This window comes from Solea senegalensis, linkage group LG20, assembly GCF_019176455.1.
Source record: "Solea senegalensis isolate Sse05_10M linkage group LG20, IFAPA_SoseM_1, whole genome shotgun sequence".
Taxonomy (NCBI): domain Eukaryota; kingdom Metazoa; phylum Chordata; class Actinopteri; order Pleuronectiformes; family Soleidae; genus Solea; species Solea senegalensis.
The window spans coordinates 3,828,090-3,840,827 of NC_058039.1; the positions used below are offsets into that span (position 1 = coordinate 3,828,090).

At 41.4% G+C, this 12,738-nt stretch overlaps 1 protein-coding gene and 1 long non-coding RNA gene across 8 annotated transcripts in view; both read left to right on the forward strand.

Annotated features, from left to right (window-relative positions):
* LOC122786950 (sodium bicarbonate cotransporter 3-like) overlaps positions 1–7,348 on the forward strand; it is a 34,722-nt gene extending 27,374 nt beyond the window's left edge. For 5 of the 7 annotated variants that reach the window (XM_044053511.1, XM_044053514.1, XM_044053515.1 and 2 more), the window contains 8 exons: positions 272–385; positions 467–628; positions 1,196–1,447; positions 1,609–1,677; positions 1,909–2,082; positions 2,309–2,446; positions 3,327–3,427; positions 5,615–7,348. In XM_044053511.1, the coding sequence (XP_043909446.1) occupies positions 272–385; positions 467–628; positions 1,196–1,447; positions 1,609–1,677; positions 1,909–2,082; positions 2,309–2,446; positions 3,327–3,427; positions 5,615–5,696 (1,092 nt within the window). In that variant the 3' untranslated portion in view covers positions 5,697–7,348. Of the gene's footprint in view, positions 1–271; positions 386–466; positions 629–1,195; positions 1,448–1,608; positions 1,678–1,908; positions 2,083–2,308; positions 2,447–3,326; positions 3,428–4,113; positions 4,160–5,614 lie in introns of all 7 variants that reach the window. The other 2 variants (XM_044053513.1, XM_044053517.1) reach the window with 1 other exon arrangement.
* Positions 7,349–8,573: 1,225 nt separating this feature from the next.
* On the forward strand, positions 8,574–10,304 carry LOC122786745. Its single transcript, XR_006362481.1, has 4 exons — positions 8,574–8,745; positions 8,932–8,998; positions 9,115–9,230; positions 9,301–10,304. It is a non-coding gene; the product is annotated as an uncharacterized LOC122786745 (long non-coding RNA).
* The last annotated feature ends 2,434 nt before the right edge of the window (positions 10,305–12,738 follow it).

The following is a 12,738-nucleotide window of genomic DNA, read 5'->3' on the forward strand; positions in this document are numbered from 1 at the left end:
AAATCCTCTCACGTTGTGTAAATGTGTACATTGTGTCCATCATTAGTGTTGGAGAGTCTCACATACAGAAAAAAAAGATCTTGTTTCATCCTCCCACACAGTACCAGCTACTCTGTTATCACTTGGTGTTCTGTGTAGGCAGGTGTTGCCATTGTCTGAACTATTATGCTGCTACTGTTGACACACTTGTAATTATTAGGATAGGATATAATTTGAAGCTGAACAGCAGTTTAAAGTGATCACGCATGCTCATTTATGCCTTTGTTTGTAGGTACGTTCCACGATCAGCGACTTTGCTGTATTTATAACCATCATGATCATGGTATTGGTGGACTATCTAATGGGCATCCCGTCTCCTAAACTGAATGTTCCTGATCGTTTTGAGGTAGGGACTTCATCCTATAAATACTTGCATCTCATGTGGTACATGTACTAAACGTAGCACATGTCTGATTTTTGCCTGCAGCCCACTTCAAAGAACCGAGGCTGGCTTATAGGCCCATTAGGAGAAAACCCCTGGTGGACACTGCTGGTTGCAGCACTTCCTGCCCTGCTCTGCACCATCCTCATCTTTATGGACCAGCAGATCACTGCAGTCATCATAAATCGCAAGGAGCACAAACTCACGGTCAGACTTAGCTATGGAGATTTACTTGTGGTGATGAATACTGTTGGTTACATAACATTCCCCCATGCGTCATAGCTAATGCTAATGCCTCTCCAGTAGTGCAAACTGTAGCTGTTGTCCGTCCATCGATCAGTCAATCAAACCTTTTTACACAGCACTTTTCATACAAGGCAATACAACTTTATGCAAGTTTGTTTTTAAAAATAGAGGCCTCACCGAATAAATCAAGCTGGTTTTTGATTCTTTAAAAACACTCAAACTGATTAATCGATTATCAAAATAGTTAAATATCAATTAGCCCATGAAGAATTGAATCTGCTGTTGAATGTATTGCTGCTTTTGCATTTGACCTACTTTAAATATTGCAAAAATCTGTATTGCTGCTCCTTCAAAGGTAAATTTAGTCCACCTTAAAATCCCCAAGTATTCATAAGCCATTTAAATTGCTCTTGTCTTGCGTTTTACTATTTGACTTTGAAGTGCTTTTACTCCACAGGGACGAACATGACTCATCGCGGCAGCGTCTACAGCTCTAAAAAGGCTCTTGGTTTCTTGTGTGTCCTACAGAAAGGCTGTGGCTATCACCTTGACTTGCTGGTAGTGGCAGTGATGTTGGGTGTGTGTTCCATTATGGGCCTACCGTGGTTTGTGGCTGCAACCGTCCTCTCCATCTCTCACGTTAACAGCCTGAAAGTGGAGTCGGGCTGCTCCGCTCCTGGAGAGCAGCCCAAGTTTCTGGGCATCCGAGAGCAGCGGGTCACTGGATTCATGATCTTTGTCCTCATGGGTTGTTCGGTTTTCATGACTTCAGTGCTGAAGGTGAGATTGTGTGATCACCGGAACAAATATCTAATGTATAATTATATTTAATATGTGGAAATGTTCTTGGCTGCCATGTTCTTATTCTCTTTTTCATACTGGTGTGTGTGAATCTTTCATTTTAAACTGTTGTAATTCCATGTTACTTCTGCTCTTTGCAGTTCATTCCTATGCCAGTGTTGTATGGAGTCTTTCTCTACATGGGTGTCTCCTCCCTAAAAGGAATTCAAGTAAGACTCTATCTGTTCTGCAGGTCTTTGCAGACAGTACGACCTCCAGCTCTGAACAGATGAGCAGTCATGAGCTGTTAGTAAAGAATAAGTTTGGCCCCTTTTAAGTCAGTACCTTTTGATGGTAATTCAGCAGCCGTTCCCGGCTCTGAATAATGTATTCATTTTTCCAGTCTCCTTTCAGCCTTTCTTATCTCCCTCACTGAGTCTATCTCCTTGTTTCCTCTGTAGTTCTTTGACAGAATCAAACTGTTTGGCATGCCTGCAAAGCACCAGCCTGATCTGATCTATCTTCGCTACGTGCCGCTGTGGAAGGTTCACATCTTCACCCTGGTGCAGCTCACCTGTCTGGTGCTGCTCTGGGTCATCAAGGCCTCCGCAGCAGCTGTCGTGTTTCCCATGATGGTAAAGACCTCAGTGACTCAATTCCTCCACTTCACTGTAGCGACAAAGAGACACAGAAGCAGATACAATTTCACCCACTCACTTTTTGTGTGATATGCATTTGCATTACCAGAACAATTTTACAGAGTAAACGATATTGGCTAAGATTTTCTATCATTGACTATTGACTGATTTCAAATACTTGGCTACTTTTGTCTTATAAAATATTTCCCTTGTCCGTCTCCAGGTTCTGGCACTGGTCTTTATCCGAAAGCTCCTGGACTTATTCTTCACCGAGAGAGAGCTGAGCTGGCTTGACGACCTAATGCCAGAAAGCAAGAAGAAGAAAGAGGATGACAAGAAAAAGAAAGCGCGTGAGACGCTGGTAAAAAAAACAACACATTTTGTGGTCCCCTGCCCACTGCGACAAACACGAGTGTTTCCTTTTTGTTTAAATCTAAACTGAATTAATTCAGACTTTGTCACCAAAGCACTTCTAGCACCACACACGCAAACAATGAGGGGCGTACGTAGTGAGCAGAGCAGTGAATTAGAAGCTCTGAAGCTGCTGGAAGTAAAAACAGACATGAATTGAGCTTCTGGAGTGAGTGACAGAGACGCTGCTATCAGGAAGACATGTCTTCTCCTGTTGGAGCCACACACACACACACAGAGGTAGAGGCTGTCTGCACAAGTCATGACGATGAAGAGAAGAAGGAAACTTTCCGTTTGTCTTTTCAGCCAAGGGGGTAAGCAGTGACATTAGATTTTGCCTACTCCTCAGGTGAACATGCAGAGCTTTCAGAAAGGACCACTCAAGGTTGATATTCCAACGGTTTGCAGCCCTCTCACTTTACTGACTTTACCTTCCCTCAGTCAGTGAAACTGTGTGCATCACAGGAATGTCGCCACTAACACGAAAACACAGAGAAACACAGTATCAGTATCCACAGTCTTGTGGCGCTGATAGCCTTAATCAGCATTTTGTGAATTGATTTAACAAAGGTGTGAATGTAACATTTGTTTGTAGTTAAATGCCGGTCCAGGCTTACAGAATAAGGCTCTTGCCCGGATTTGTTCATGCATAATGTGTGCAAGATACTCAAAACTACTGCTGTGTCCCTTTTTTAAGTTACACATTGATGGTCAGAAAGATGTGTGAACAAAAAACAGGTTAATATCCTAATATCTAACCAAAAAACAGCCTCAAAGCTGCTGTAACACCTGTTTTTTTAATTTATGCTACCTCTGCTGCTTCCACCCAGGAGGAAGAGTCCAGATTGGAGGAAGAGGAGGATATGGATCGGAAGGTCAGCTTTGAAGACTCGAACAGACTTAACATCCCAGTGAAAACGCTCTCAGGGAGGTGAGTGGTCAACCCCATGAACCGCACTCTGAAAGCAAGATTTTGTTTCAGGATTGAGTGCATCAATGGTAGTTGCTGGTCTTTGAAACAGGGGGAGCTCATTTCAGACGCAGTAATTTATTCCTAAACCAAAACAAGGGTCTCTGGTCTCTTGTGTGTTTCTCCAACGCTGTGAATCATAAAGTGTCTCCTCCAATCATCATGCATCAGCTCTCCTCTGACTCCCCTCGCTCACTCACCACAGTGGAGAAAAACCTGTTGTGTGTTGTCTCGTAGAGATCCATTAAAGCTGAGCTTCCACTAGTTGTAATGCACCGCGCTGCGTCCGTGATAAACGGCAGATTCTGAATCAACTATTCATGTAGTTGAATGCGTTCTAGCGAACGTTTAGCAATAAAATGTAAATACAACAGTCCATATTTGACCATTTATTTTATGACGTTTTAGAGGAAGCACAGCTTCCCTTGCTCTTGGAGCAATCGCCTCTGAGTGCACTGTACATTATTGCTTTATGAGCTACACTCAGTTTAAATGGCTCCCTGGTTTTACTTCCTCCCTAATCTCTGTCTTAATGGCTGATGCGATGCAGAAAAACCAGTCCAGAATGAACAGACGGACTCGATGAATTATGAATATGTTTTAAGATGCATCCTGGTGGTGTGTGTAATGATGTCCATCTTGAACAGATACACAATAGGACTAGTGACCCACAGCCTCCCAATGGATGAAGAGGTAGCAGGGTTGTGTTTGATGGGCTGTGATCTAACCCTGCTCACTAAAGACAGTTAGTGCATGGCTACAACTGTCAATCCTCAGCTTACAGTTGTGTTCTTTTCTTAAGGTTATTCTGTGATAGTGTTTGTTTTGAAATAACGAAATTCCCAATTAACTACTAATGTGCATAAAACGTTTTTTTGTGGTGAGTGATTGTATTTTGTCACGTAGTTTGGATTCGGATTTATATCAATAACGATTGTTGAAGGACGGCAGTGGATTTTACCCTGAAGTGCAGTGGGTTGTAGTAGATATGCTGCGGCAGGTAGATGGCAGTATAGTAATGAAAGAAATCATGTGTGACGTTGCAGTAGTTTGAAGCAGATCATTATTCAAACGGCATGAAAATGGGCAACGGTGTTGCCGAATGTTGTGGGTTTGGTTCCCAACTCCACCAGTCTACATGTCTCTGTGTCCTTGGGCAAGTCTTTTCGGCTGTGGAATGGACGTGTGATGTAAGATGTGTGATTTAAAAAAATAAAACAAGTGCTGCACATTAGACGTGAGCGATATGCTGTATATCGTTTGCAATAGTATCTTCATTTGTGTAAATTGACATCGTCGCGTATGTAAATGACTTTGCAAACGCCAATTTGCATGATTCGAGTGTCACATGACCACTAGTAGACTCACAAGCGCTTTCCCCACCCGGGTCGATTTAACTGAACAAATTACGAGTCGATATAAATTATTTTGACCTTAATTTTTGGAAAAACTAACAGTCCTAATAGGTCTATACAGTATATAGTAATATTATTATTTTCTATTTGACTGAACATTGGTGACCAATGTGTCCATTGATATAATCTGTAAGCAACAATCAATGAGTTATAACGAAGGCAATTAATATCACATTTTTAAAGGATATCGGCTAAATATTGATGTTGTCAAAATAAAAATAAAAATATCGAGATGGTATTTTTGTCCGCCCCTACTGAACTTAGCTTGGAGTAAATGGGTGAATGGCATAAACAGTATTATAAAGCAGCTTTGAGTGGTCATCAAGTATAGAAAACTGCTATATAAATACAGACTATTTACATTTAATTAATCGGTTAAATAAATGAGTCCATAAAGAATATAATCCTGCTTGTTGAGCACACAGTCTAAATGTATACAGACATACTGTATGTATTTATTCTGGGCTGTTTTTCAGTCTCAGTATAAATTATTTTGACGTTTTTTTTAATGCTACTCCTAATAATGATAATAATAATAATAATAATAATAATAATAATAATAATTTCTGGTAGGCTGCACACTGAGAGGTGTGATGCTGCTTTCACTTGCCCAGAGACACATCAGCATGTAGATTAGCAGAGCTCACAACTCACAACCTTCTGGTTGTTCTGCTCCGTTTACACCGTCAGAACCATTCATCTCGTCTCTCTACTTTGATTTTCTGTGCGACAGCCAGGAGAAGGTGGCCTGTGTTAGAGTGGACGTCGGCCCGGACGCGCCCGGAGGAGGTTCCAACGCTGAGACCTTCCTGTGATGAAGAGAGGCCCTCCTTCCCTTCTCACTTCCTTTCCCACACAATACTTTAAACCAGCTGATGGTCACCACCTTAGTGGGAAACACAGCGCAGAACTGGAGCAGTACAAAGTTGCCCTCAGAGCTCCAACCTTCAGGACAGCAGGTGAGCTTTCCCCAGGGCCGTGAGTCTGACTCCACTCAAGTCTTGAAAGTGTGCAGCACATGTACAGATAGCTGCTATGATGCACTGCAGAGCACACATCTCAGCAGAACCAAGGAAGTCTGCTGTTACTGCCCACAGACACTCTCTCATTTCTAACCCCCCCCCATTTAAACCATGGATGCCAAAGGAAGGGGCCTCACTGGTGCATATTTATTTGGATTGTGTTGGTTTGGTTTAAATTTGAACCCGTTTTTATGTTTTAAATTTCGTGTTCCGTCTTCATTTTAGCTGTTCGCTGCTGTACTGCATGTGTTTTGGTCCAACAGCTCATACACCTTGAGCTTAAGACATTTCATCTGCTTCTAAACTCACATGTTAAATATCATTCAGGTACATTTCAGGTACCGTGAAACAGAGGATTTATATTTTAAATAAAATGTATCTGTCACTAACACACAAAGTACATAGCTTTTTTTTGGGCTGTCCAGCAAAAACCAAACGTCACATGCTGTAATATTTAGATTAGCACCTGCAATACAAACCTTTAGGGGGCAGTGTTGTGATCTGGGGTTTGCTTCAGTTGGTCAGGTTGACATTCAGCAAAAGTGATGTACCCCAAATGTGGATGTTGTCACCGCAGAGTCCAGACCTTCACTCCTTTGAGACCTAACACAGTGGACCAACTCCATTATGAATACATGAAAAAAGAAAAGACATGAAAGAGAATTGAAATAAATGCCGTAACATAATCTTATTGAAGCCACATCTAATTCATGTCGCCGTTGAAGCTAAAGGTCCAACACAAATTGAATGTGTGACTGCTTCCACTTCTGCTGAACATTTGCTCTTTCCTCCAGGGGAACACTGTTATTGCTGCTCAAAAACTGGTCATTTTTTTTTGTTCTTTTTTTACTTTAAACCAGTGTTCATATTCATATTCCGTGTGCTGTCATCATAAATACGTTATGTGTGTAATGTATTTGGAACACTATAGAAAACCTACTTCTGAGGCCATATAAAGTCTGTACTGTACAGTAAGCACTTTGCCAGTATAGTTTCTTACATGAAAAGGTGTGTTAAAAACAAAAAAAAAAAGAGGTTTACGTCTCCCACAGTATCTACAGAGCTGTTGTTCAAATTTCAGTTTAGCCACTCAGGAATCGTGAAGGGTTTCTGACTGTAGTCACTCGATATTAATGTCACAAGGCAGCGATAATTAGCTGCCCACTGTTTTCCTCTCATCGCTGGTACCACTACTATTTTAATAAATGCTGTAAATCTTTACATATAGAAGGGTGCAGGTGGAAGAAACAAGCTGAGTATTGAGTGAACCTATTTAGTTGCACCTCTTTTTTATACTGTCTGTATTAATGTTAGTAATGACGTGTGTGTGTGTGCTGTAAAGATCAGTTGGTGTATGTCTAGCGTTGCAAATTATTTTATGCAAGTCTACAGTAAATGTAAAGGAGATATTCTATTCTATAAAGTTGTCCTTATTTTGCTATGAAGTGCAGTCCTGTTTTTAGCAATACGTATTCCATGCTGTGCCACGTATGGAATCACCAACCCTAGCTCATTTTCAGGCAGAGAATAATTAGTGAAATGGATTTTGTGTGTCCGTGTCATCGGCTCTGTGCGGTGTGTAGCTACAGTGACGATAACGAACAATAGCTTATGTGCCTTGTTGAACTATGTTGATGTGCAAATCTAATCTTAAGTGTCCAGAACAGACCTATATACACACACACACACACACACACAGACGCCAAAGACAGACCCAGTGTCACTTTAAAGGAGTGAACAGTGGCTCATTTTGTGGAGGCTTGTCTGTCAGTGTTAGCCCCACACACATCTGTGTGATGTAACTTGTGTTGTTATTTGCAAATGTAACCTTAAACTACTGTTTGTGTGTACAGTCAGTGTTCTGCAGCCACAGCTCTGTTTGCTCACAACATGAAAGCTCTAGTCATATTTTTTTTAATAATCAGTCAAGAAATTGTTGTCAAAAAAAAAAAACTGACATGAAGGAACATCTCTTGTAATTCACTCATACATGACTATAGCTCTATAAAGTCACCATCCACTCACCAAGTGCGTCATTTCATTTCATGATGATATTGTTATGATTATACAGTGTTATATCGATGGATCAACAATATCAACGTCACCGGGAGGAGTTTTCGCCTCCATCGTCACCAAGTGAAAATGCATTTTGTTGAAGCACACCGTGTTCTGTTGTTAGCTTAAACCATGACTGACTGGTGCAAAGCAATAAAAGTGTATTCATGGTGAATTGCTCCTGTCTTCATTTTCTCCAGAGTCTGACTGAACACTTAACATCTGCCCACACACACACACACAATTCGCAGAAAACAATACAAAATGTGTCCTTCCATTCTGTTGTCTTCCACTTATCTGGGTGGAGGCAGCAGCCTTAGCAAGGAAACCCACTTCTACCAGCTCCTCTGGGGTGATTCCAAGGCGTTCCCAGGCCAGCTGAGAGATAGAATCCCTCCAGCGTGTCCTGGGTCGGCCCTGGGGTCTCCTCCGAGAAGGACGTGCCTGAAACACCTCCCCAGGGAGGCGTCCACCTCAGCTGGCTCCTCTCGACGTGCAGGAGCAGCGGCTCTACTCTGAGCCTCTCCCAGATGTCCGAGCTCCTCACCCTATCTCTAAGTAACTAACTCCCGTAAGTCCTATAGCAAAATAATACGTAGCACATTATTCTCATACATCCTACACCTGTCTGATTTAATGATTCTGTTTAAAATTAAGTTTCCATATTTCCATAAAAAGAAGACCTGATTTGTTTCACTCATTCATTTTCTACCACTTTATCCTCCACTTGAGGGTCACGGGGCTGCTGGAGCCAATCCTAGCTGACTGCATTCTGAGATCATGCATGGTAACATTTTGTTCATTTTGTTTGGTGTAGCCTTCAGTATCTTGTTTGCATTAATAACATGGTTATTATTGTTGGAGCTCACTGGATTTTAGTGGTGCGACTTAATTCTAGCAACTTATTTTGAACATTTATTTTATTTTAAGACTGCTTTTGGATGAACTCATTCATACTGTAAAATGTTGACAGATTGTCAGGATGGATGAGAAGACCATCATCGTGATTGGCCCCATGGGAAGTGAGGCGCTCATTGGAGGTCAGAAGGAATGAACCATAGCACACTAATTGTTTGTATAACTGTTTCTTGCACTACTAACTCAGTTGTAGTTATTTTAAAATGTTGCTTAGTCACTGATTTGGGTATCTGCACAGAAAATTGCTGAAGACTGAGAAGAAATGTCTCTTAAGGAGCAGTGGAGAACACAGACGGTGCCACACAAAGATCAGCAGGATGGCTCTACTGTCGCTGTGGTGTTTTGACTTTGAAGGTATGTACGTATACTGACTTGTGCAGTTAGAACTGAGTGGTTCGCTGACGTCCACTGATATCGTTTGCAGAACACTACCTGACAGGCAGGAGCATCAACCTAGTTGAGAGCGCAACCATGCAGACGTCGCAGCTGCGAGACGTCACATCGCAACCACTCCTCTGTCATGCAAGGTTAACCATTATAACGTAAACCTGCAACTATTTTATTTGTTCTAAATAATGTAATATATTCAAGTAAAGTCTCGCAGCAAATACCTCTAAGAAAAACTTGATTTTCCAACCTTTTCTTCTCCGAGGTTGAAGACGACTGTGTTTCGTGCAACATGCAACTGTACGTCCATGACGTCACATTATACTGTATATATGTGACATAGTGTATGTGAAAACCGGATGTCAATATCCTTAGAAATCAGCTTGATTAATTGCTTCACATTATTAGTAGTTGCTCATGAAGTGAAGCATGAACACAATCAATTACAAATCATGTTCAATCCTTTTTGTTTATGACGGTCAAAATGAGGCACACCAATAACACAGAGTCTTTAAAACAATAAATATTAGAAGCTCTCCTCACTGTACACATCTTAGTTGTCCTTGTGGGAGCCTGTCGCACTCGTCTGCTCGCCTGCTGAAGAACTGACACAGTGGTGAAGGTTAATACTCAGAAAAGATTGTTATTGTCATTGCAACGCACACGGTTGTACATAAATAGTAAATAAGACTTAAATAATTTAATTGAAAATACTATTTACTAAAGATAGCTCTGAGGAAGAAACTGTTTCTCAGTCTTGTTGTACAGGAACAGTTGGTCAGCAGTGGTAATCAATGTCTAAGCTAGTACTAACAACAAGCACTTACCTGGTTAACCACATGGACTTGTCAGTGGCAGCATCCAGCATGGGCTGCCGTCTGGCGATGCCGGCTGTGATGCTAACGTTTCCCAGTGTGGATCCATGCAGCTGTGAGACAAGCAAAGAGAAGTCCTCTTCATACACAGACCACATGAAAACACTTCAGTGGTGCTTTTCCACCATACAGTTCCAGCACGGCTCGACCCTACATGGTTTGGTATGGTTTTCCATTACTGTAGTACCTCCACGACGTGGGTGGAGTCATCATCATCAGCACGAAACGGACTTTGTTTTACACAAGAAAAACACAAACTACTGACTAGTAAAGCATTTGTTTTCAGTGTAACTGAAGTGAATTAAAAAGATCAGTTCACAGAATCAGTCAGTACTTCCTGCATGACCCTAACCCTGAAATACGGCGGAAGGAGTTGTAATTTGGCTCATGACCGGCGGCTTGTGACCGCTAAATACACCAGACTCTTCTGTAAAATATTAAGATTTTAGACATTTCCTTGCTAAATGTTGGAGATTTAAGGATTTTTAAGTCTTTTTAACCGATCCACAGTTCGCCTTTGTTCGGTTTGATTCTTGAGTCGGACGTCGCACTCATGATTCTTCCAGTGACGACACTCTCTGACCAATCAGTGGCCGGCAGTCTGCTGATGTCACGTATAGTATCAGCTCAGTTGCTTGGAACCTCACCAGAGCAGGTATTAAAAAAAGGTTCTATCACTAACGCGCCGAGTCGAGCCATGCCGGAACTGTGTAGTGGAAAAGCGCCATTAGAGGACACACTTTCTCTAAATAAAAAGACAAAAATGTTCTTGAGGGAAAGTTCATTCTAAACCGCGAGACTATAATATGTAAAGTACTGTGCTATAAGTAAAAGTAATTTTCTGTTTGAACTTATTGTTTTATCGGTGGTCTGATATAAATATAATTCATGTTTTATATCGGTTTTCCATTTCTTTCTTTGTTGCTTTACTTGGACAGTGTAGAAAGAAAACAAACATGGATGCAGTGTACCAGATTATACCAACCTTTGCCACAGCCTGGTCTGCAGACTCAATCTTGTCAAAGGTGATAAATGCCCCACTAGAGTCAGACAAGGGGAAACATAAATGGTGGACTGTTGTATAGACTGTTACACAATATACACAATCAGACACAAATGGCATCAATGTGCACACAGCTTTGTGTAATGGGTTCATGCCTGCGTATGTTGTCCATTCTGAGTTGGATGATGGTTCCATGTTGAGAGAAGGCAGCGCGCAGGCTGTCCTCCTCGAGCACAGAGCCACCAACATACACAGTATTACCCTTCTGCTTTCCTTGACAGCAAAGGTACAAACCTGATGCTGGGGACAAACACATGGGGAGACAGAGGAAAAGAAATCATGAATGTGACAGGTTGTTCTTCAGGAATTGGTGTAAATGCCTACGGAAGCGTGTTGCTGCCACGTTTATTATAAAAACAATGTGGTTACTCACATCTGACAGTCGTATCTCTGTCTCCGTCATGGTTCCTGTCTTGGTCTCGATCCCCGTCTCCGCTTCTTTCTTCCTCCTGATCTCTGTGACTGCCTCCGTCTCTGTTCGAGTCCTGGTCCGTGTCCTGCTCCATGTCCAGCTCTGGCTCTTCCTCTCTGTCCTCTGTGTCATGGCTGGAGGACATGGCACCTGCGTCTTCCTGGTCCTGGCTGTGGTCACTTGAACCGACCGACTTTCCAGACAAGAAGAAGTGATGACATCAACACGAGGACATTGGAACAAATTGTACTTTGGTTTTCAGGGTTATAGCCCACAGCACTACTGTATATGATGTAACCTAACATCCTACCTTGGTTTTCTTATTCTTTGGCTCTCTGTGGAGAGGAGCTTTAAAGCCAGACTTCTTGTTCTCTTTCCTGAAGATGCTCAGGGAACCTGACAAAGCAAGAGTCCTTGCTTGCTCTGTTGCTTTTCTCGGGTCAATGGTGGGCTTGTTCGACGATACTGTGAAGTGTACAGACAGAATACATGCTGATTTTGACCCAGTGAAAGGTAACAGGCCTGAATATTTGTACTAGTGTAATAGTGCAAGTATATGAATATGCTTCTCTTTTTTTTGTCCAGCTATTATCAATTATCCTCTAAATATATTTACACTTACTGCTGTTAACTTTGAAATTCTGTCTACACTGAAAGACAGGTATTTAGTGAAAGTCATTTCTCAGTTTATTAACTAACTTACTAAATCTTTTCATATATGTGTTGATACTAATATTAATATTGAGGTGTTGAGTCAGACGAGGTCAAAAGCACTTACTCCGTTCTAACTTGTGCTGGCTTATCTGTTTGCTGGACCTTTGCTTCTCTAATATTTGCAGCTCCATTTTCTTAAAAGACAGATGAATCCAATTAATGCTTAAAATAGTCATCACAAACAACAACAACAATAATAATAATAATAAAAAAACACATCTTATCTGCTGCAGATTTGGAGTCGATATTAATAAGAGCATGTGAGATTTAAAAGCACAAAAATGGGTCACCAGCATATTTCACATAAATAAGTAAATAAATAAAGCAGTGGTTGTGAGTCAGTGGATGACACAGCATGTGTGTGTGTACTCGCATTTAAAGTGTCTTACCTTTTTCCTGAGCTCTGCATAT